We start from the raw sequence: 25,368 nt of genomic DNA, 5'->3' as shown, positions 1-25,368 counted from the left end.
AATGGTGAAAACCACAGCCTCCTACGATACTTCGTTTTTGAGTCTGACAATTTCGTAAAGTTCTCATAACTTTTTTGTCTTTAAAGTTACAAACCTGAAACTTGAATCTTCTACAGGCACTTTTTTACGTAGAATCCACTGATGAGCTCAAAATATTTTTTCATTTCGAATCATTAGGTGAACTTTCATTATTTTAAATGCAAACTTTTATTGAATTTTTTATTTTTGAATTAGAAAAAAATCTTTTGTCAGTAGATTTTACGTATGAAAGTGCCTAAAAAGGTTCAAGTTTCAGATCTGTGACTTCAAAGACAAAAAAGTTATGAGAACTTTTCGGAATCGTCAAAATCTCAATTTTTGTTTATAACTCGAAATCTAAAAATGATTGTCCGATTCTGTTTTCAGATTTGGATTAGTCATGAAAAAAGAGCTAGAGAATGTGTCATCTGTTTTCTTCTAGCTGCTATAATTCTCGAGATCCTCTCAGTAGACAACGAATTTTGCCCACCCTGTACATTAGACTGTGATTCTACATTGACCTTGCCCTTTCGCATTATGGCTGAGCTCCTCATCCTCATCAACCTCTAGCTTGAAAACGATTAAAGAGTGTAAAATTGTTTCAGACAAAAGTTTTATAGAATTTTATTATATAAAACTTTAATAATAAAAGCAGAAACTGTCAGTTAGAGGAAGGAAGATATTTTTAAAATATGCAGTGTTATCATCTTCAAACTGTCAGATTAAGACCCCCCCCCCCAATTAGTGTCAGACCAATGGATCAACCAGTCTGCAACACCTTTATGAAAATATTTCCGAGCTCTTTTTCGGAGAAACAAAGAATGATGAAAACCGTAGCCGCCTACGATTCTTAGTTTTTGAATTATTAGCAAAAAATGAGATTTTGACGATTTAGAAAAGTTCTCATAACTTTTTTGTCTTTGAAGTTACAGATCTGAAACTTGAACCTTTTACAGGCACCTTTTTACGTTGTATCCACTGACGAGTTCAAAATATTGTTTCCTTTCGTATCATTAGGCGAACTTTTTTAAAAAAGTTTTTTCAAAAGAAAACTTTTATTAAATTTGTTATTTTTGAAATAATTTTTCGTCAGTAAATTCTACTCATAAAAGTGTCTAAGAAGGTTCAAGTTTCGGATGTAACTCTAACTTCAAAGACAAAAAAGTTTTGAGAACTTTTCGAAATCGTCAAAATCTCATTTCTTCCTAATAACGCAAAAACGAAGAATCGTAGGCTACGGTTCTTCGTTTTTCTGAACAAGAGCTCGAAAATGTTTCATCCGTTTTCTTCTAGCTCTAGTTTTCGAGATCCCGTCAGTAGACAACGAATTTTGCCCAGTTACAGATCTGAAACTTGAAACTTCTACAGGCTTTACATATTTCTTTCATTCCGAATCATGATGGAAAATGCTTGAAATTGGCGGACCCTAATCAAATATTAGTAGTAGCTACTGAGTATTATCAAGTACTCGAGCGCCATCTAGTATTCGAAGAGATCCGGTTAAACGCCCCCAGATTGGAACCCAAATAAAGACAATGGCATATGTCCGCAGACAACAAGCGTGTAAGAATCGAGAAGGTAGGAGCACGTTCGAGTTCACTGCAGATATTATGCAAGCGGAAAAATATTGGAGGGGTAACGCCTTAATTGGCAATGAATCCATTAATATATATGTAACGGCTAAAGATAGCTGGACATTAATTTAAGATTAGCCGGCTAAACTTAGATTTAGCTTTGGGGATATACTAATGTTAGTTTCTTCTATCTTAAGCCGGCTAAACATAGGTGTAACCACTGTAACCAGAGCTTCTGGGCTAAAAATGTAGAAGCTAATGGAAAAATGGCGAAAGTACCCTGTATAATTGTTGTGCATTCGTAATTTGAAATGCCTACTATACTTTCAAGTTCTTTTTATATTCAGTCATTACCTACACTATTTTATATCTTGCAGTGAACTTGACAAAACGAAAACGAAACTGAAAGTTTATATGTATAAATATTCATAAAAAAATTATGTTCATCCACGAAACGAATTTTATTCTAGGAAGAAAGGAACTTGCTCCATGAGGTATTGTGTGGGAGTGGGAAACTACACCGATAACAGTTTCCTCTCTAACATCCGTTTAGAATTCTGCGTTATTAGTCTATGAAAATATTTTATGTAGATCAGATTAACAGATTCATCTGGCGTATTGCCTAGCAATCTTACCGCATTCGTATACAGTGTGGTCGAAGAAGTGACGTTCAACGCTTAATATGAAGCCTAATCAATTATCATTTTTAATATTGAACAAAACACAGATTTTATGATGTTCACTAACATGAGTTGTTTAACCACGACACTTGTTTCGCTATCACAATGTTGGGTTAAGGGAAACATGTTCACCTTTCGCCCATACACCTGAAGATGCTATTCTGATTGCGAAACACGGGTCGCGGTTCAACAACTCATGTTAGTGAACTTCATAAAATTCTGGTTTTAGTTCACTAACACTAATCATCATTAATAGACATGGATTTTCATGAAGTTGTATTGTACATATTGTATTGTTAGATGTATTAAATATATGGAGGCTACCCTCCATAATTAAATAATACACTTCAGACTTCAGGGTCGTCAGACCAGAATGCTTTTATAATAATAAACCTAAAGTGAATTATTTACTAAACTGATCGACGCATACAAACTGCTTTGTTGTATTATTATTCTTACCAAGAATACATCAGAGAAGAGTGAGGAAATCATTCTCTCGCTGGAAAAATAATTAGAAGCGGATAAAGAAAATTCCAGTTTTTTGATTTTCAGTTTTGATCAACCTTTGTAAGGCCCGGTACTTTCACATTCGAATAAATTTTATTCAACGAATAATGACGTACCGACATTCGATCTATGACAAATAAACTCTTCTAATTAAGTTTCAATGACAGATTTATTCGATGAATAACACTATCTGAAAGTGAAAAGACTGCATTTTTACTAATCTTACGAATAAAACTTAATAAATGCGAATAAATTTATTTATTCGCACGTGAAAGTACCGGGCCTAATATAGATTTTAGTTATTTTGTATAAAATAAAGTTATGATTTCTTTGTAAAGAGCATGGTTCTCATTTTCCATTCTTTTTCCAATGTTGTGCGATGAACACATGCCAATTTTCTTACGCGTGCAGAGTGTTTGTGACTCAGTTATTGTTAAATAATTTGTCCCAATATCTGACATCCCTAATCGCACAAAGTAGTCCTATGGACATCCATAGGACGTCCTCTTGGGACATTACAGACATCCATGGGACGTCCATTTCTGGTACAATGGACGTTCTATGGACATCCGAGGGACGTACAAATGTCACAACTTTGAACCGAATTCGGACGTCCATCGCGGACGTCCAATGGATATCCCGTTGGGACTATCATTAGCTATCTCAACGGTACAAAAATTTAGCTCACGACGTTGGCTATCCTATCTATTAGAATTTTAATGTCCTAGAACCCAATGCCTCAGACTATGGAGAGTAGAGAGAAGGAGAACGATCGCCGTACTAAAAATGTGTCTCCAAAAACGGGGAAAATAGGTGTCGCTGCGATTACAACGGGTATCGATAAGGAGTGGGGATTCAAGCGTCAATTTGAAATGAACAGCCTTCATTTTATTTAAGGTTATGTGTCATCGTGGTTTTTCTGATGATTTTTCAAATACCTTTCTTCAAATCTATATTGAATATGAGTTCTCTGAATTATATGCAATAAAATGCAAGTCGAAATCAATGAAATTCAAAAGAAATCACTGATCAAAAAATTTGTACCTACTTTTGTTTATCATTGTTTATTGAAAGCAGCTATGTTAGTTGGTTTACTAATCTTCAAAATTATATAAATCCGTAGTGAGGAGCAGTACACATCAAGACAACAAAAGGTAGCAGTCTCAGATTTATCACTTAGGTATTAGAGTAGATTCTTTTGCCAATACTCAGCTGAGAACCGATATAAACCATATATTATGTTATGCCAACAAAATTCTTCAAGAATATTTACTTCTGAACCATGTAGTTTTATTGGTTAAATATTCTAATTCAGAAGAGTCCACTTCTCACGAGGGATGACAATTTCGATTTCGTTTATAATGAATCCATCATCTTTTTGATATCTTCATCGCAAAAGTGCTCTTGACACACAAATTGATTGGGAGTTGATTCTTGAGATAAGGTTTTTCCCAATTTTCTCTCAAAAATGCTCTCGGAAATTTTATCTCTTCTCCTTTTCTTTCCGATGCCAAAACACTCTTATACTAGCGCACGCTTCAACATTTCACCATGGTCATATGTTGTTCTCTTATCAAAAATCGACAATAATAATATTCCTATCATCTGTCACCAGGGAAACAGTTCACTCAGCCAACGAGCCAACTACAATTTGATTTGTGTAAACAAAATTTTGCACTCTCGTGATGGCCAGCGCGCCTGTTGGCAAAAGCATGAACTACTACTATTGGTACATATTTTAGGGGACAAAAAATCTGTGGTCTCAAAGCAGCGATCGTTCTCCTTCTCTCTACTCTCCATACCTCAGACGCAGATGATATTTTCTGTGTTGTTCTCATTTCCATCCATACTTACTAGAAAGTTTTTACACTTGGCCCGGATTCGAACTCGCGAGTACGTGGGGGACATCGCATTACTGAGTCTTCGCTGCAACCGTCCTAGCTACCGAGACTATACGATATACCTACTTGTAGGAACATATTCATTATATTGTTAACTGATTTATGGAATAGTAGTCGATTAATACAGAAATACCATATAATAAAAACTAAAGTCTTAAAACTCAAACATAGATTATTTTATAATAGTAATTACTCAAGTATTTAGTCTTCGTTCATCATAACGTTATACATAATATAATATTCATAAGATATTCATATACTACAAAGCGGAAAAATGGAGTTTAGTGAAAAATAATATTAAATTTTGGTGTTCATTGATATACATGTATGTAGTATTTGGTCTATATTACGGAATCCTAGTGAATATCCGGTATGGACATTCAAAAGATGTCCCTACCGGATATCCACTAGGTATCCGTGATGGACGTTATACAGACCATGTAATGTTATATGTAATTTGGTCCATATTACGTCCATTACGGACTCCTAGTGAATATCCGGTATGGACATTCAAAAGATGTCCCTACCGGATATCCACTAGGTGTCCGTGATGGACGTTATGTGGACCATGTAACTTATACATGTTATTTGGTCCATATAACGTCCCTTACGGACTCCTAGTGAATATCCAGTATGGACATTCAAAAGATGTCCCTACCGGATATCCAATAGGTGTCCGTCATGGACGTTATACGGACCATGTAATATATATATATATATGTTATTTGGTCCATATTACGTCCATTACGGACTCCTAGTGAATATCCAGTATGGACATTCAAAAGATGTCCCTACCGGATATCCAATAGGTGTCCGTCATGGACGTTATACGGACCATGTAATATATATATATATGTTATTTGGTCCATATTACGTCCATTACGGACTCCTAGTGAATATCCAGTATGGACATTCAAAAGATGTCCCTACCGGATATCCAATAGGTGTCCGTCATGGACCTTATACGGACCATGTAATATATATATGTTATTTGGTCCATATTACGTCCATTACGGACTCCTAGTGAATATCCGGTGAGGACATTCAAAAGATGTCCCTAACGGATATCCACTAGGTGTACGTGATGGACGTTATACGGACCATGTAATATATATGTATAAGTTATATGGTCCGTACTATGTTCATCACGGACACCTAATGGATATCCAGTAAGGACATATTTTTGACATTGCCTGTATAAGGTCGGTCAGGGACTATTTTGGAACTATATGATACGGACATATGTCATATAGTCCGTATTATGTCCATCACGGTCATCCAATGGATATCCGATACGGACATTGTACATAAATTGGACTAACAATGGATATCCATCTTGGACGTCCTAAAACTGCCCGGAAACGGACGTCCAAAGGACATACAAATCAAGTCCATGGACGTTCCGACGTTAAATGGACATGAATTGTACGTCCCATTGTGTGCTATTAGGGATGTTCTCTCCTATTTCAATGAAATTGGGATCCAGTGATTGAGAAGATAAGAAGAATTAATCCAGAAAAGTACTATTTTGAGGGGGCAATTTATTTCTTTTTCAATTAGGTAATTAGGTAATTGAGAAAATAAGCAGAATTAATCTAGAAAAGGACTATTTTGAGAGGGCAATTTATTTCTTTTTCAATTAGATATCTGCCACATCATTAACGAAACATTTAGAGTCTACTCAAGTAAATAATTGAAAAACTTGTATGCGTTAAAGTCAAATACATTCAGTTTTACTTATTTGCTTCCGGTCTGTCCAAATTTGTAAATAAGATTTTAAAATATACAGGGTTGTTTCGACTGAAATCCTACCAATAAGTTTTTTTTTCCAAATGAAGACGATGTATGTATAAGCCAAATAGAAATATTATAAAAATGGGAATCGTGGTTCATAAGTTACGATTAATAGTTGGGGAGCCGACGATGCTATATCGGGATTTACTCGAGCATCGTGGAGATCTAGTGGAGATTAGATGGTAGAAAGAAAAAAAGGTTCTATGATGTATGCACATTCAGCGGTGGGGAAAGCGTCTGCAGGGTCTCAAAGATGTAAAAAAATCGACAAGTGTACATACTCGACCGTGTCAGATTAAGATACTGTCTATGCTCTACGTGTCTCTGATAATGAATTCATGCTCATCTGACAGTTTACGCGGTGGGACTGGCCGTACGGAAGAGTTGAAAATGGTAAAAAAAAAATTCTAGCGTGTCAGATTTTTGGAGGATATGTCAATTGGACCCAAAGGAAGCTACTTTTCAAGGGATTGACAATTTGGACGTGACGCCAGGTCACAGCGGTCCTTTGAAAATGTAAAAAAATATCGTTACTTGTACATACTCCAGCGTGTCAGATTTTCATACAGATGGTTAATCTCGGTTTTGTAGACGAGTTGACCATTAATTTGACACAAATCAGAAAGGGTTTTCTCAAACTGACAGTTTGATAACAGATAAAAATCTCTTTTTTTCGACAATTTCATTCCCTTTACCTCTAATCGTTTTTGTATTCATCATGAAAGTTGTAGATAATGTCATTCTACACAACTTTTGTCTGAAGCAATTTTACATACTCTTAACCGTACACGAGTTATAGGGCGATAGGGCAAGGTCAATGTGGAATCCCAGTCTAATCTACAATTGTCAAAATGACAAGGTATTTCTATGATGACAATTTCGAAATTAGTCGCGAAAATTTTAATGTTGTCTGTGAGTGAGCCTTAGAATGTATTATTTTCCAACGAGTGAATTTTCGCTTCAGCATGTATCGCTAAACACCTCGCATTAATCGCCATATATCTCAAAAACGTTTGAACGTAAAAAAAATTGCTTGAGACAAAATTTGTAGAAAATGTTATGCTCTACAACTTTTATAATGAAAGCGAAGAAGATTTGAAGCCCGGGGAAGGAGATAATTCAAAAAAACTGATTTTTGTGACCTTATTATGGCCAATTTATATTGTTTTGACTTGCTAAAACTGTCAGATTATATTTTTTTCGTTATTCTTGAATTATTAGCTTCAAAATAAGAAAAAACGCCACCGCGCTCGGGAATGTACAGTTGACGTTTTTTTTTGCAACATTGGCGCCCCCCACACATTTTCGACACGCTTAAGTTGTCAGATTAAGAGAATATATACTTTTTAACATGTAATTAACCACATATATCTTAATCTGACACGCTCGAGTATGTACAGTGATCGTTTTTTTTTACTATTCTGACAGGCTAACATAGACAGTTCCCCCTATATACAGGTCTAATTTTTGGTAGAGGTACTCTACAGGGTCCATGGTATGTTCCGTTATATTAATCTGACACGCTCGAGTAAATCCCGAATTTCCTTCTTCGGCGCCCCAACTATAACTGAAAAAAATTGGAAAATCACTAAATCACCCCCCGTATCCTAGTAATAAAGAATGATGGACCCATAAAATATAGGTTGGTATCCTCTATCAACCCATACTGTATGCGAATTTGCCATTTCTCAAGGAATCATCCTGTATGAATGTTTGAACTGGCGAAACAATATCACTCAAAGTGAATAACAGAAATACCATTTCGCCTAGTAAGAGTCGATGCTGGCCATGGTTTCGGTCTCGTGTTGGACCAATTAATTGACGCCTCTTTTATCCGATGACAGTAGCCGGTATAGTGCCGGCATTGTATAAAGACCACTTTCTGGTCTTTATACAATGCTTTCGGTTACCAAATGTGTATATACGGACCATACGCTTTATGAATGCAGCTTAATCCTGACAAAAATTCATACGAGATGATATGTTGAAGTGAACCGACATCTAACTATTAGTATTGGAACCAAAATATTCGCTGGGTACACAGCTGATGGTATCTAGGTACATGCACGCTGGTTACCAGGATCACAGCCTCCTAAACATAGATTATAGAGTTAGGTTAACCTAATAACCTATAACTCTATAATCTTTGCCTCCTAAAGAAATACTTGTAGGATCTTTGAGTATTGAACCTCCAATGATACAGGATTGTTTCTCAAAGGGATGGAAATATCTAATATAATTTTGTGTATGGACGCCGAATGTTTTATATTTAGATTACACCGAAAGGTTCAGTTGCAGTCGAGTTAAACAAACTTTGAAATTTTGGTAGTATACAGGGTGATTCATAACTATTGGGACATAGGCTAAGGTCAGATTGTTTGGACCAAAATATGGCGATAGGACCAAATATACCTCAATAAAATATTGCTGTGGAAAAAGATAGAGGGCGTTAAAGTTGAATTTTTTATAAGGGGACAGAATAATATTTTTTTAGGCATAGAAGTTTAATTTAAGTTTATTCTTTTTATGTTACAATGTTTTTGATTATGCTTTATAGTCGAAATAAATAAATAAAATGAATAAATCGTTACTTCAAATCCCCTTCCGATGCTCTGAACTGTTCAATTGTGTTTTTCTTGAAATCGGATGAAAAAATATACAGTGAAATAATTAGCGAAAAAATTCAACTTTAACGCCCTCTATCTTTTTCCACAGCAATATTTTATTGAGGTTTATTTGGTCCTATCGCCATATTTTGGTCCAAACAATCTGCTCTTAGCCCATGTTCCAATAGTTATGAATTACCCTGTATACGCCTTTTCCCATTCTTCCCTTTTCCATAGCATCGTCTTGAAGTTTTTCTCAATATTTCATTTTTTAATCATAACATCACAGGTATGTTTGCTGATGAGATGTATACTTGTTTAGAAAGGACCACGCTCTCTGACTTTTATGTAATTCTCATATTTCATATTCATCAGATGCACCGATTATAGTTATTTTCCTTACAAGTGTGGAAAGTGGTACTCGCAAGAAACTTTACGCAAGAGGGAGGAACAATATTTTTTCTACAAGCGCTTGAAATATGTTTATAAATATATCCATTTTACGAAACAGATAAAATATGATTTAATAATAATAATAATACCTTTTATTAGTAAAAATACTAGTTACTACAATTCAACAAGAAAAATAAAACTTCAAACATAAATCAGCTATAGTTCTCCATCACATATTTGGACAATAAATTTTTGAATCTTCTGTGGTTACTACTGATTAATTCTTGTGACATTTAATTTACTCTTAACATGCAGGGAAGAAATAGCAGGGGTTTTTCCGTACCGTTTTGGAAAGTGACTCTTTGCGACTTGAAATGCGTGCGGTGAAAGGGTTGAACGACAACGCTTGTAGAAAAAACATCTTTTTCCATATTTCTCGTTGTATAACGTCTTTTTCCTCGGATACTCGAGCGCCAGCTATTCTTTAAAGGGCAAATAGCAAACCTATACCCTGGTAGCTTCGAGTCGAAGACAAAGGTTCCGCGGTGTCTGAGGTGTTAGCGACAACCAGTGAAAGTTAAAATCAAAGTTCACAAATTTTATTCGTCTACTCGTGAAAGGAAACACAAAAGGCACTTTTACAAAATCCGTCAAGTGAACAGCGCAATACAATGGCTTAACAGACATTAACAGTCTACTTTACACACTTGAAAAGGTTTTCCTCGGAATGATATACAATAACAATATAAAGTGGTGAATTCACGGCTTGAAGCGGACGGAATGATAAAGGAGTATCCGATTTCAAACGCGATAAGGGGTTTACGGACTCGTTCGCCAGCCAGAACCTAAGACTCACACTTAGCGTATGGTCCGTATATACACATTTGGTAACCGAAAGTTACCAGAGCGGTTACTCTGGTGACTGATATTGAACCGAATTGTCAGGAATTCGACATATACGGACCGCCCACTTACTAACCAGAAGTAACCAAATTGTATATACGGACCACAGCCTTAACGGACAATGGTGTCGGAACTCGGCAAGGTTAGGGTTAGAGCAAGACGGCACAGACCTACGATGGTTCATCCCTAGGTGCTTTCTGCACCCCTCGGGTATCCACACCAGCGGGGTATCGTACACAGTAGGGGTGGACACTGGCAAGTTAAGAAAAAGCAACCTCTCCGAAGTGCGTTCTGCACCCCCTGGGTATCCACACCAGCAGGGTATTGTACTAACAGTAGGGGTGAAACTCAAAATTCACCGGAAAAAAACAACTTCACAACAAGCAAGCCCTTGAAACATGTGCTTGAAAATGGAGGTGAATATTAAGGAAATGAAAAATAGAATGGAGGAATGCATCAATAAAATTGAGGAAAACACTAAGCAATATAGGATAATTTGGGAGATAAATTGACATCCATATGGAAAATGAGTTGAGGAACAGTTCTCTGAGCTGAACGACAAAATTTGAAACGTGGAAGGCAAGATTGTAAATGTGGAGATAAGATTGGAAACGTGGAAGACAAGATATAGGAAACGTTGAAGACATAGTTGGAAACGTGTGGAAGAAAGAACAGGGGAGTCTCGATATAAAATGAATAAATATTTAAAATAAGGGTCCCCTTCCCGAGATGCCGGACAAGTATATCCATCACTGGGTTCACTTATATTTCTTACAACTCTGAACTGGTGGAACAACATCTTAAGAATCTGGAAGTTATGTCCATGCTTTATTCCAGATCTGGATGAAATAATGAAGTTTGCTCTAGCCAATTCTATAATCCCACCTAACCAGCACAGTTTTGTTCCTGGTAGATCAGTAATCACAAAAACCTTTTTTTTTGCCTGGATGATTGGACGACTGCTCTAGATTCCATTAGACATCATTTACCTGGATTTTGCTCGTGCATTTGATCAGGTCCCATTCCGAAGGGTGTTTGCCAAATTAGAGCATCTTGGCATCAGAGGGCATATTCTGGAGTGGATTCGATCTTTTGTTACCGAACGTCGTTTCTCAGTAAGAGTCGGTAGCAGATACTCTAGTTCACGTTGTTCCACCACTGGAGTCATGATTGCTCATTCCTTATTCCTTTAAACCCTGAAAAGCGTGCCGTTCTTCATCTTGGAGTTAATAATCCCCGCCTGCCATATGCTATCTAATGGCACACCAATCACACCCTACGCATCACACACTGACTTGGGCGTGGTGATGACTGAAAGACTCGGCTGATCTGAACATATGGAATCTGTTTGCGGCAAGGCTTCACAGAGATGCTTTATCTTTGACAGAGTTTTGGTAGCTACTCTGTTTCAACGTTTTTCCATCTGCTCAAATCTTACATAAGATCTATTCTTGAAAGAAAATACAGAGGAGGGTTACCCGAATGCCCAACAGTAGAATTGATTATGGAGATAGGCTGCGCATCCTTGAATTGACTCCCCCTGAGCAAAGAAGATTGGGAGGTGATCTTATAACGACGTTTAAGATTCAACATGCGGGTATTCCGGAGTGGACTTATCTCATTCATTTCATCTGAACACGAATTCAAGTCTGAGAGGACTCCACTATAAGCTGTCCAGAGAAGCGTTCCGATCGGTTTCACGTGAACACTTTTTGTCGAACAGAGTTTTCCATATATGTTTGGAACAAACTATCGTGTAAGGCTGTGTGTGCGCCTAATGTCAACCAATTCAAGGTGATGTTTGATAGCTGTTGTAGAAATATACAAAATTGATTTAATCCTTCTTTATATCTTATTATTTTTTTTTGTTTCTTTCTATATATTTAGGAATTTTCAGCTTTTTTCTGCATTTTGCTATTCTGGGTCTCTTCTTTCGTTCTATTTGTCTTGAGCCGCATAGGTTATTCCTCGGCTTTTGTAAATTATATTATATAAATAAATAAATAAATCAATAAATGAATAAAAGATACGCACGGTGGAACCAGGGCAGTTAGTTTTATAAATAGATATCAGCGGAGTGAACCGTAAACTTCAAACGGTTATACAGAGTGCAAAGTAGTGAAAGTAATTTAGCGAGTGTTGCAAATAAATTAAAGTGCTTTTACATGAATAAGTGTATTAGTAGTGTAATAATAAATAGGATATTACGTGAAAGAAGACAATATGATTAATCCTGAGAACGTTAAAATACCATTCAAAATTGTTTTTCCTATACAGCGTCCGTAGCTTGGTGGTTAAACACAACTGATTCTCCGAACTCGTACAAGCCACAGAGATTCTGAGGGGTACTTCGGTACCTATGGAGAATCAGAATAATATGTCTGGGCAAATATGGACTCACAATGGACAAACGACCCTGAAATTTTGATTTCAAAATTCGCATTTGGTTGTGCCAGCATCATATAGCTAACGCCACTGCCACAGTGTGACGCTAGACATAGAAGTCTCAGATGTGTGTGCTGCAATAAATGTATTCGTATAATACTGCAATAGTAATAATAGCCGCTCCTTGCAGGCCCGGACTGGGACCACTTGGGGCCCTCAGCTGAGACCTTCTAAGGGGCCCTATATCGGGGGATCCGGGGCTCTACCCGGAAAATTTTTGAAAACGAATTAGGTGATTGAAAACAATGAAAAATGCATTTTTACGCTAGGTATTTATGCGAATATTATGATTTTCGACTTTTATTGGCTTTATTTTTTATTAAAATTAGAAATTCAAGGTATTTTTGAGATACCACTAGAAAACACATTCTGTAGAACTGTGAATAACTACAAAGGTGTTAAAAATGAAATTGGAGTATTGAATTGATGTGGCCGATACATCCATAATTGAACTTGAAACAGATTATATGATTTTCACAAAAAAAGGTTGTCAAATCACGACACTCGTTCCGTTATCACAATACCATCTTTAGGTGGGTAAAGGTAAACTGAAATATATGGTATCGAACGAGAAGATATTTGAAGAAGCGTTTTACTCTATTCTAAAAATCTACAGAGGGGGCAGTAAAAGTTTCCAGAACATTCAGTCAGAGCAATTTCATTTCAGAGTTGGTGAAAATCGGACTAGATGAGGGGGTAATGTTAATTTTCGGAACTTTCAGATCAATTACAAAATAGGTATCAATCGGATGATCGGTCATTAAATAATATAGCAAAGGAAGCCTTCTATCAATGCATAATGATATCGAAAACTATCTTTCCCTAGATTTCAACGAGTTGTTTGATTTTTTTATCAGCTTGGTAATTGCATATTGGAAGTCACATTCTGCATCCACTGCATGCATCCGACGCACTACCGAAACCATACCTTGCGTAGGCTTGTGCCGGCGAAAAGTCGGTATACTGGAAACCGTCAGAGTCAGCGTAAGATTTTTGTGAATTTTCGGAGTATCGCAAAGTAGTTGAAAAATGCCTCACGTTTACTTAAACAATGAACTTGTTGACATGATTTTAATTTATGGTGAATCCAAACAGAGTGCCAGTGCGGCGTGCAGTTTGTATAGTAGAAGATTTCCGTTAAGAAATCACCCAACTCCTCGGATGTTCATAAACTTGGTGCAAAGATGTAGGGATACTGGACGTTTGCACTAATCCCGGGGAGCAAATGTTGGCAGGCCTGTAACATCGCCAATGGCAAAAATTGAGGAGCAGATTCTGGACATACTTGAGGAACAACCGACAGCAAGTACTAGATCCATAGCCAGGATCGTCGGAGTGAGCCACAGTAGAGTTTGAAAGACACTAAGACAAGAGCAACTGTATCCCTATATACAATTTCTAGAAAGTTCAAGCACTCCAACCAGAAGATCATACTCGAAGAAAATATCTAACAAAATCCATTATGTTTACGGACGAAGCCACTTTCACAAGAAATGGAGTAAACAATTTCTACAATACCCATGTATGGTCTACAGAAAACCCTCACGTTATCAGAAGAATAGATTTTCAACAAAGGTTTTCCTTGAATGTCTGAATCGGACTCCTGCGTGGAATGGTTATTGGGCCATTTTTTCCACCACCAAGAATGTAAGGTGAAGACTGAAGTGTTCCCGAATAGGTGGATAGAACGTGGCGGATCCATTTCTTTTCCCAGATCTCAATCCCTGTGATTTCTTCCTTTGGGGTCAATTGCAAACATCAGTGTACAGTGACGGTGAAGTGGATAGTGCGGACAAACTAACAAAACGCATTGAAAATGCTTGTGAAAGCCTCACCGTAAAAACAACCTGTATTTGTCTATAAATCTCCTCGTTCGGTACCGAATTTTTCAGTTTACCCTCAACAACCTGAAGATCTTATTGTGATCATAAAACACGTGTCGTGGTTTACCACTCATTTTATGTGAAAATCATATATGTAATCTGTTTCTAGTTCTAAAATGTAGTATTGCAGTCACACCAAATGTGAATGAATTAGGTAAAAATAATTTTTGTAATAAAAATAATGAAAAACGGATTTCAGTGATTAGAAAAATAATACTGAAATTAAAAACAAATCTGTGTGTTTAACAGTTTACAATGCTGTTATACTGGAATAGAAGGGGCTTAACTAAGATGCTTCAACATTTTACTCCCCTTGGCCTGAAGTAACAGCTTCTTTGTGAGCAACTCACTTGTTGAAGCTACTTCATCAATTATCCTTATCTACGTTAGTGGGGGCCCTTCGCGATCGCGGACCTGCGGACCTGGCCAGTCCGGGCCTGGCTCCTTGTATTTATGTTCCAATTTTTCGATTATCCAAGAAATAAGAGACTAATGTTCTCGATAAATAATATTTCACCTCGCAAATATTCTCAACCTCAAAATTTTTGGAAAGTACTGGATTGCCCAATCTTATACCTGCATTTTTTAAAACAACTGGAGGATCGTATGGAATGAGGAAAAACTTTGAACAGCATACAACAAACAGCGTTTTTGAAACGAAATTTACTCCACACATGCGCCAAATTGCTGAAAAAATCGTGATTGGGATGATTGGGAGAACAAAAATAATAATAATCTTGCAACAATAACGTATATTTAGTATTTATCATATATAGTTAAAAAATACAAACAAAAGATGGATAAATTTGAAGCAATAATGAAATTTTCTATTATATTCCACCCCGGAATTCCTTCCACAAACCAAAATCCGGTTTTGATTAAAGAGCATCATAAGATATCTCTTGATATTTTTCATTCTTGCTCTTAGAGGTGAACGCAGCTCTTTGAATTTCTTGTATAAAAATAAATATTTATATAAAAAATGTTTTCAGCAGTGCCTTCTGACTGGAGATTCAAGATTCTCGCCGAAAAGTAAAGTGAAATCTAACGATGCCTCGAACGTCTCTGGAGAAAAAAGTGTCCTTCTCCTCGACTGTTTGGTAGGTGCTAGAAGAATAAATATTCAACATTCATTAATTTTGTCCATTTCAATAAGAGTAAAATATTATACAGAATAATAATAACATTTGATGGGCGAAATATGTATGAATTCAATTTTGAAGGATTATGCCCGTTTCAGCCTCCCATTTTAACTCATGGAATCATTTGATTCGATACGATTATGTTTTTTAGCTCTATATGGTAACGTATTATAATATATAGTTATGTATTATTATTTTATTCTTGTAATTCATGTTTTCATCACAGCCTTGAGATGAGAAAGGAACGAATTGTCCCGAAACGTCGGTGAAATTATAATTACGAGGATAACCCACGACAACCAATTCAAACATTTTTAATTCAATCCGAAATAATGCTTCATTTGAAGAAGGCTTTTGACTGACAAGGAATGAACTAATATGAAAATGAATGTTACCCCCAACTGCGGCATTTATTGCTGATAAAAAATGCTCGTGACAGCATAGGTTTTCGAGGAATATTTCGCGAGATATGACTGGTTGAAGAAATACGAATTTAGGCAAGAAACGTGACAGCTAGTTCGGGGGTAGGTTATAGAAGAGACACGATCATTTCGATTTGGACTAGGATCGTAATAAGTGATAACGTCGTAGACTGTAGGGAATGGTATAGATATTTTCGGAAAGGAATATTTCGGAAATTGGAGTCTGTTTTCAGTTTAGTAAGGGTTTTCGTTACTTGCTCATAGATTTTTTTGATTTTGCTCATTAGTTATTATTTCTTTTCGATTTATTTTTTCATTTCATTTTCTGTTTATTTTCCTTCTAAAATTATTCATTACTCCCTAATTAAAAATCTTTGAAAATAGTCTGTCAATCTATTTTCGAATCTAAGATGAGGTGTTGTTTTCAAAACAAATTACTAACAGCATTCGCCATTTAGATCCAGGAATTTCTGTTATTCGTTTATAGAAATAGAGAATACTTCGAAGGAAAAACCATTACTGAATATAACACAAGAACAATTGAATTGAAATACTCAAAACATATATTGACTTCAACTAAGTACAAGCTCAGTACTTACTGCTGTACAAAGTTTTTCAATAAACTACCACCCCACATAAGAGCAGAAAATACCTTGAACAGTTTCAAGAATCAGATTTTTCAACTGCTGCTTAAAATAAAACCATATTCACTGAGTTTTTTGAATATTGAATGAATTTCAAATCTTTGACCCCCTTTCATTTAGAATTGTGTGTAAGCTTTCTCTATCTCAAATAAAGACTATTTCTATTCTATTTTTCGTTTGTTATCTACGTTATCAGTCGATACACTCGTTACTTCAAACTTTATTGATTTGTAAAGCAGAAAATTTTATTGACAAATATTTGAACTTAGAATTCCTGATTTTTTTTCCCTACTACCTTAAATCGAGTGAGACTGACAATACTTTAAAAAACAACTAGCTTGTGCTAACCTCTTCCTATAAAGAAAAAAAAAAAAGAATCGGCGATACTATTCAATGAATACAATAGTTTTTCATCTGTGTTAAGTGAAAAACATAAGCAAAACACTGAAGATAGTTTGAAAATAATGTAAAACTTCAACAAAAATAAATGATATTTGATTTTCAGAAATATTTTCTTACGCTTGTTTGCTCCAACTCATTTAGGTCAGGTTTAACATCAAATCGTACTTATCTCAGTGATTGCTATGGTTACTGGTATAGAAATACGATAAATAAGTAGGTTATAAGTTAATGTTAACCCTGCCCTAAACAAGTTGATGCAAACAAACATTAATGCTTCATAACTTACTTCTCATGATGAGTAAGCTTGTCTCAGACCTTGAAATTTCTCTCTTAGGGGCATCTTGTGCAACTGGTTCCTCCATTTTTCGTTTCTTCTTCTCTGAAAAATACGGTTTTTTTTCACTCCCCCATACACCAGAATCCCAAGGTTTTTGACATATTAATTGAGTTATCTCAAACTTTTGAAAGAATGAAGGACCTAGATTTTCGTTCTAAAAACCTTTTTATCACATTTTTTCCCAATCCCGCATCAGTCACTCGGTAAATAAAAAAAAAAAAATCGCTTTATTAAAATAATTTTCTTCTATAAATAAAATTTTTTTGAATAATTAGTGGAATTCTTTTTATTCAACAGATGACTTATATGAAAACGAGAAAAAGGTGACAAGAGTTTATTTCATTTGGATTATATGCTCTACACTGCGAAAATCTTGCTCCCTCAATTTTTCCAAAAATTCAATCAATCGGAACAAAAAACGGCTCCATTTATTGGATTGAAACTTTGAAAAACTAGGAAAATCCCATATTGTAGGTTCCTCATAATTCATTAATGTAATGATTATGATTAAAAAAATTTTTGTTGGTGAATCAATATATGATACTCTCATAAAATTGGTTGTTACGAAACTCACTCTGAAGTTTCTGGATTGCAAGCATATTGGTAAAATGATCCTTTTCTATTCAAAATCTGAAATCTGAAGTTCATTCAGCTTTACATGAAGTAAAAAAAAAGGTCAATAGAGAGGTTGAGTGAAAAAAATATTTCCAAGCCCCTGGATAAAAAAAAAACGAAAAAATCCAAATTTTTCTTCAACAGATGTTTCTCAAGATTACTGAAAGGAAATCTTTAAATAAATGATAAAGATTAATTTCGAAAAGTGGACATTTGAAGCTACAATTTCCTCTTTTTCAATTTCTGTAGGCTGTTTGTCTTCAAGTTACAGCCTGTGGAAAATCACCTAAAACCATGGATATTTTTGCTTCCTTAATTTTTGTAAGAAGCATATTTGGTCCTCTCTATAACTTACCTCTTATTGATCGAACAGGTGTTTCTGTTTGATTTTCCTTTCCTTGCCTAATTTCTCTTTTAGGAGCTTTTTCTGCACAGGATTTTCTTTTCCTTTTTCGTGTTAGTGACAAATCTGAAAAACGGAAGATATAAATCGATTTTAGCAAATATCAATTGAATAGTTTGTCCCCATTAAATGAAAGGAAAAAGTTTTGATTTGTTTACCAAAAAAAAAGAAAACAAATTTGAAGAAATAAGAAATTTGCTACATCAGTTTCTTTAGAAGAAAAGTAATGACATCTCAATCTGCATATGTCGCAAACCAACTGAAGTTACGACTTTTTATTTTCAAGGGAATGAAACATGAAATTTTCTTGATGGATGGTTGTACAGGCATAGGTATTTGGAAGTGGATTTTTTTAACTGGTCTTCATATTCTGTTTTTCATTGGCTATACCAAATTTATGTGTTTTTTCAATTTGATGAATTCCATTTGCCAAAAAAAATATCTACCAATAAAGTTCAGTAGTACTATTATGTATTTATTATTAATTGAACCCGGGGTAGTTGTGGCACTTTTAGCCTTTCGGGAACTGCGACCATGTAGATCTTTTGTTCTCTACCCTACTCATTCAAAGGAACTCAAGGAGGTCGTCAATGCTGTTGATAAAACTAACAACATCCTCACGGCCTTGGCCATTACTAAGGACCAGTTTCCCCATACAAATGGCTCTTTGGCCAGCCAGCTCTGAACACTTGCATACCATGTGTTCAGCTGTTTCTGCTTCTGATCCACAGAGCCTACAAATCTCATCCGCTTACTTTCCCATACGGTATAAATGATATTTATACCGCCTTATATTGGTCTTTTCCGAGCCCACAGAAAGACTCAGGTCCAACTGGTGTTCACCTTGACGCTCTTTATGCAAGTTCATTGCTTTTTCATTTCTTTCAACACCACAATGCCCTGGTAACAATAGTAGAGTCACTTTATTGCCTTTGAGGTTCATTGGTCTGTGAAATAGAGGGTTCTCTTCCCAGTGCTTTATAGATCCTCAGTTTAGGTCCATATACGCCAATGCCAGTTACCCTCTCTGATTTTGATCCATCAGTAATACTACTTTTGTAAGCATCAACTGGTTGGGGCAAGAAGGAAAAATTAGGTGATTCAGAGGGTAGGGAAATCATTTAAAACCTACATTAATACCTGTTTCAATTTGAAAATAATCAGAAGATTGTGTACCTTCAGGTTGATTTTGTCTTGTTGTTGTTTCTAATAATTTTTTTCTGCTTGGTGGTACTGTTTCATGAGATTCCTCTCCTTTAGAATTCTGAAGTGAATTATATTTGTCATCCTTTGCCTTGGTCCACGCAACCCAAGATACTCCAGGTGCTCTTAAAATCGACCAATTTTTAGATTCTGAAAAATGAATTATCAATTTTTGGACACATTAACAAATCATTATTGAAACAAAAATGAACAATTTTCAATTTACCGAAAAAATCATAGGATGGCTCTTCAATTACTCGGGTAATTTCAAAGGGGTATTTTTCCAAAATTTGCATGCCAGGAATATCCATAGCCCCCATAGTACTAAAATTTGAAAAATCCTCTTTTGTGTTCAAATATGTATTAGTGGTTTATGAAAATACTTCAGGAATAATTAATTTCGCAAGCCTTTTGTTGTTGACTTCAAAGGATTATGAATTATTCATCTGAAATTATATTTTATTTTATAGAGTTGGGGCTTGAATTCAAATTAAAAATCTAACCGTCAAATATTTTGTTCTGTTACGACCATAGAAATTATAAACAACAGGTTAGGATTTTAGTGTTCTGTGAGTTAACCTAACCACAGATTTATGGAAACTCAGAGTACAGAGTAGAGAGAATATAATAGGGGTTTTTTAGCGAGAGAACATTTTAAAACGGTAACTGAAAGGTAATAACCGTTATGTTTCTTTGCTAAGAAACGGTCAACAGTGGTAACAAAGAGTAACAACTGTTGTTGTTAGAAGGGAAGTTTGTGATGAATACTCAGATCAATAAAATGTTTTTTATCGATCTGAGGATGCATATAGAATAGAATAGAATAACATATTGTTATTCGATCAATTTACAAAATTTAGCAGTGATGCTTATTTTTAACAAAATAAAATATCAGTTGCACTTAGGTCTATCGGCTGCTCAGATGGATACGGTGAGGGGTGAGTCCCCAAAAATTAACTTCACAGAACCTAACTTTAGTTGGGCGCCAGGTTTAACAGGTAAACCAAGAGAAATCTTGCTTCAGGGAAAGTTTAAAGAAAATGGCTCATACAATTTTATTAATATTAAAAATTTACAAAAAGACACAAGTTATGATTGCTGAAGGCTGAGTATTATAAAAAAAATTACAAATTAGGCGTTACAGAAAGTTGATTGGGCTCCAGACAGAATTTGGATTTGTGTAATCGAGTTAGACAGAAATTTTGAGACCTCACTTGTCCTATTCTGGCTATATCGCTTGGATGATAGTTGGGAAGAAAATTTCAGCTCTCACTGGGTCAATTCAGGTTCAGTGTTTAGAGATAGAGGCTCGCTTGGTGTATATAGTATATACTAGCCAAAAGGTTTCAGTTGGCCGAGTTTGCGAGATTCTGATCTTGAAACAGCTTCAGACATTGTTGTTCCCTTCAATGTCAACTGATTCTCCAACATGCAGTGCAGAATAGAAAAAAATTAGTAGATGTTAAATGGTGGTCGATTTAAATTCTGTTCCAAAAAACTCTTTCGGCAGCAATACAATAATCAGTACGAAACGCCTTATAGTTTTTCAGTAAAATAATTCAATAAATAAGGTGATTACATATTGAATAGATAAAAAAATTGATAAAGTTCAACAAAATACAAATAACTTCCCCCAATATCTTTCAGGAAAGAAAAAAAATTACTAAATCAGAATAAATTGAACCTACAATTGAAACTTCAATAAATGATCCGAAGGATGTGATGGGCTTTTTCTCTCACCCTGGACGCTCCTTACCTTTGCTCGGGCGCCAGTGGGGCAATCAGTGGAACCCCACGTCTCTCACAGAATCTCCAAAAATTAGAGAGCCCGGGTAGACTTGAATGATCAGTGGAGAAGGGTAGCAGTGAAAACTAGGGTGGTAGCGTCTTCTTGGTCTCTGCTTTCTGACGGTTTTTAATCGCTCAAAAAGAGTACCTACCTCTTCTGACGAAAATCTAGTTCTAACTGATTTAGGGAACTGTCTCTCACTGGCAAAAATAACTGGCAACAAAATAAATGTTTAGTCCTTTATTCCTACTGGATTAAATTATATACAGAAATGTACAAGTCTCAACAAATATTGATGTCAACCGGCGTCCTGGTCAGTGTGGGGGCGGCTGATGAAACACGGTCTCTCCAGGAAAAATACGGTTGAAATAGACGGTAAATACGGTTAAATTTTGTACGGTCACTCCAGAGGAGTACGGTAAAAATAGACGGTAGTTACGGTCTGTTGAGATCCTGGCAAGTCACTCCTTCTGTCGGCGGAAATCGGTACAGTGGCTGGTCTCAGTCGAATGGCAGTGCACCCTGTCTCTCTCTCTTTGTCTCTCTCACTCTCTGTTACCCTCTGTCGGGGGAAATCGGTACCGTAGCTGGACTCAGTCCAATTGCAGTGCTGTCTCTCTCTCTCTCTATCTATCTCTCTCTCTCCCTCTGTGGTCCTCAAAATGGCTGCCAGTCAGACAGCAGGTCGGAAGGAACTGTCAACCTGTAACTTGATCGGTCGGAAGTCGGCAATCTATTAACAAAATAAGCACCAAAAATACGGTAGGAACACCAAGTCCTCCTGGGACCCAACGGCGGTCGAATAACGGACGCGGAAGCCGGCACTCTACACAGTCTACGATCACTAGATCAAGTTTAAAACGGTAGGTAAATATTCTCAGCCAGTCTAACGGACTAAAGAAAGCGGAAAATAGCCCTCAGGTTTGCACTACGAAAGGAACAATAATGCTACAAGTGACTTGCCTTAAACTTTCAAACTTCTTGACGTAATTTCCAACTCACGGCAATAACACCTTACGCACTTTCCTCGGCAGCTCGATCTCCACTGACCTCGCTCTTGACCTTCCGCGCAGGGCTCGAAGAAGTACCACTCCTCGGGAAAACTGCCCCACTATCGGTAACTCATTTCCCCATTGGCTGCACTCAAACTGCTCGGTCAATCAGCCGGCTCGGAAAGAAACAGAAACAACTGAAGAGAAGGAAAAACTGAACAAGTTGAAAGACCGCTCTCGACTCAGAAAATGTACGGTTGAACGGAAATAATTATAAAATATATAAATTCTGAAAACAAAAGACATATACGGTTTCCGCTACAAATATGGGACTGGTCAGTGGAAAACAATGACATAATATCAATCGGTAAAGACCCCCTATGATAACATATCGGTTTTCTTCGAAAATATTCCGGTTGATGGGTCTTATTATACAAGTATAAGTGAAGAAATTTCCTTTTCGTGGCGGGGCAAAATCTGCCTCGTCACATCCCCCTCCTTCGTCGGCAAAAAATAAAACGAAGTTTTATTTTTCTTTCAACCCCCCTGGGTATCGTTGCGGTATTTCTAAATGTCGGTCTCAGCCTGTGAGAGCTGCGGGGTTGTTGACTTCGGCGTCATTTCATGACCTGATGAACTCAAACGGTAATTTAAAAACTGTCGGTTGGCGCATCCACCATTTCGGTAAGAAGACTTAGCCTTCTCGGATTTTCAAATTGGAAAATTATTCGGTCAGGTTCTTAACGGTATATACCCTTCAATCCAAGGGGACTTCAGGCCCTTTATGTGGATGTGTCTGACAACCTTACCACTGTCATCCTTGATGTCATACACTACAGGAGAGACTACGTCTACAACGGTATACGGTCCGGAGTATTTCGGAGCCAATCTGGCGGCAATTCCCTCCACTGATGAAGACAAGGGATGCTCTCTTCCGCACACCTGGTCTCCAATCCTATGACGCCAGTCCCTACGACGTAGGTTATGGTGACTTTGCTGGGCGAAGGCTCTTGTTAATCTAGTTCGGACAAATTTAAAAGTTTCGGTGAATCGGTTACGGTTAGTTACATGGTAAGCAACTTGCGGTTCGGTATTCGGTTCGGTGTGATTTTCTCCCTCCTTGTTAGCAATCTCGGTAGAAAATTTGGCGTTCGGTGAACGCATTTCCCTATCAAAGTTCAAGAATGCTCTGGGGTCTCCGATTGACTCCTGTTTTGGGGAATTCACTCCATCTTCCTTGGAAGCCTGGTACACACCTCTTTGGACAGCTGTGGGCCAAAATTCCATCCATTTGGAGAATCTGTCATTTTCACAGGGTTCTTCCACCACATAGGAATGATTCCTTACCGGTTTCTGCTGTGGAACCTTGTATCGGTGACACTTGCTACATTTTCGGACATATTGGGCAATTTCTCGGAACATTCCTGGCCAATAGTAGTTGCGGGCTATGCGAAATTTCGTTTCTGCTATTCCCAAGTGTCCAGCGGTCGGTCGGTCGTGGTTTTCGAGAAGGACTTCTCTTCGGTCGTCTTTCGGAACACATAACTTCCAGGGATTTCCCAATTCTGGCTCTGTAAAATCATCGGAATCGCAAAAATGGCGGTATAATTTTCCTGATACAATCCTGTAGTCAGGAAACGCTATAGGATTCGATTTTACCTCTGCCAATTTCCTCCTGTACCATAAGCAACTTACATTGTCCTCGGTCAGGCATATGGTTCCTTCGGTCGGTAACGGTAACGGTAACGGTGACGGTAACTGATTCTGCTTTTCCTGAGTCATGGGCTTGTCCTTTAGAGACCTGCCATTCAGAAAGCATTCGGCGGTTTGGAGATTGATAGAGAAGTCGTGTGCTCTCAGTACATCCATTCCCAGTACTACACTGATCGGTAAATCTGAAACTAACAACCACGTAGCCTCAATATTTTCGGATCCAACCTGAACATGTGCTGTGTACATTTCCTTAATCGGGATAGAACTTCCGTTAGCGACGGTGGTGGTAACGTCCCTAACATAATTCGGTTTTATTCCAGCGGCCTTGCAGTGAGCAGCCACTTCACTGCTGATGAAGGACCTGGTTGATCCGGTGTCCAAGAGTGCCTGGAACTCCTTGTCTCCTATAAGAACATTAATTATAGGACGGTTATCAGAAAGGGTTTTCTTCGGAATAACCGGGGATGGGGTTGATTGGGACTGACGGATCCCCGGTTTTGGGGAGTTCCTCGGTAACGGACACTGACAATCTCTGGACATTACACCCTTCTTACCACATCGAGAGCAGAAAAGTATCGGTTTCGATGTACACTGTGTTCGGAGATGGCCCTTACCACCACATCTCCAGCACTGGGTTTCGGTTGGCGGTCGGACGGTATTCTTCGGTTCATCTTGTCTCTGACGTGCTGTAGAGTTTTGGACAAGTTTCGGTTTATCGGACGGTTCGGACAGTGTGCTGAGGTGCATTCCGATCGGTTGGACGTTCGGTGAGGGATTTCGGAAAGTAAGATGCGGTTCGTTGATGAGACCTTTTTGTATCGGTGGCGAAGTATAGTTAGAAGTTTGCCATTTGACCAATTCGAAAACTTTTTCTTTACGGAGCAGTTCATCTATCGTTGAAGTCGGTTGGAAGGCCAGGGCGGTTTGTAATTCTGGCAGTAAACGTCGTCTGATGATATTCACCTGCTCTTCCTCGGTCGGTCGCTTTACGGTCAGTTTCTG

General features: G+C 37.1%; 1 protein-coding gene across 1 annotated transcript; it reads right to left on the bottom strand.

Annotated features, from left to right (window-relative positions):
- Positions 1–15,444: 15,444 nt before the first annotated feature.
- LOC123307442 lies at positions 15,445–20,370 on the bottom strand. Its single transcript, XM_044889758.1, has 5 exons — positions 20,099–20,370; positions 19,846–20,022; positions 18,622–18,735; positions 17,601–17,693; positions 15,445–15,811 (listed from the first exon to the last, which is right to left on the bottom strand). The coding sequence occupies exons 1-5, from the start codon at positions 20,190–20,192 to the stop codon at positions 15,693–15,695; spliced, it is 597 nt and encodes a 198-aa protein (XP_044745693.1). The 5' UTR covers positions 20,193–20,370; the 3' UTR covers positions 15,445–15,692.
- Positions 20,371–25,368: the final 4,998 nt, after the last annotated feature.

This window comes from Coccinella septempunctata, chromosome 2 (assembly GCF_907165205.1).
Source record: "Coccinella septempunctata chromosome 2, icCocSept1.1, whole genome shotgun sequence".
NCBI classification, from domain to species: Eukaryota; Metazoa; Arthropoda; class Insecta; order Coleoptera; family Coccinellidae; genus Coccinella; species Coccinella septempunctata.
This window is presented reverse-complemented; position numbering and strand designations above follow the sequence as displayed.

Coding starts and splice junctions, on each gene's coding strand:
- LOC123307442 (XM_044889758.1), bottom strand. CDS start 20,192: ATGGGGGCTATGGATATTCCTGGCATGCAAATTTTGGAAAAATACCCC. Junction 20,023..20,098: donor GCCATCCTATGATTTTTTCG/GTAAATTGAAAA, acceptor TTCATTTTTCAG/AATCTAAAAATTGGTCGATT. Junction 17,694..18,621: donor ACCTGTTCGATCAATAAGAG/GTAAGTTATAGA, acceptor CGTATTTTTCAG/AGAAGAAGAAACGAAAAATG.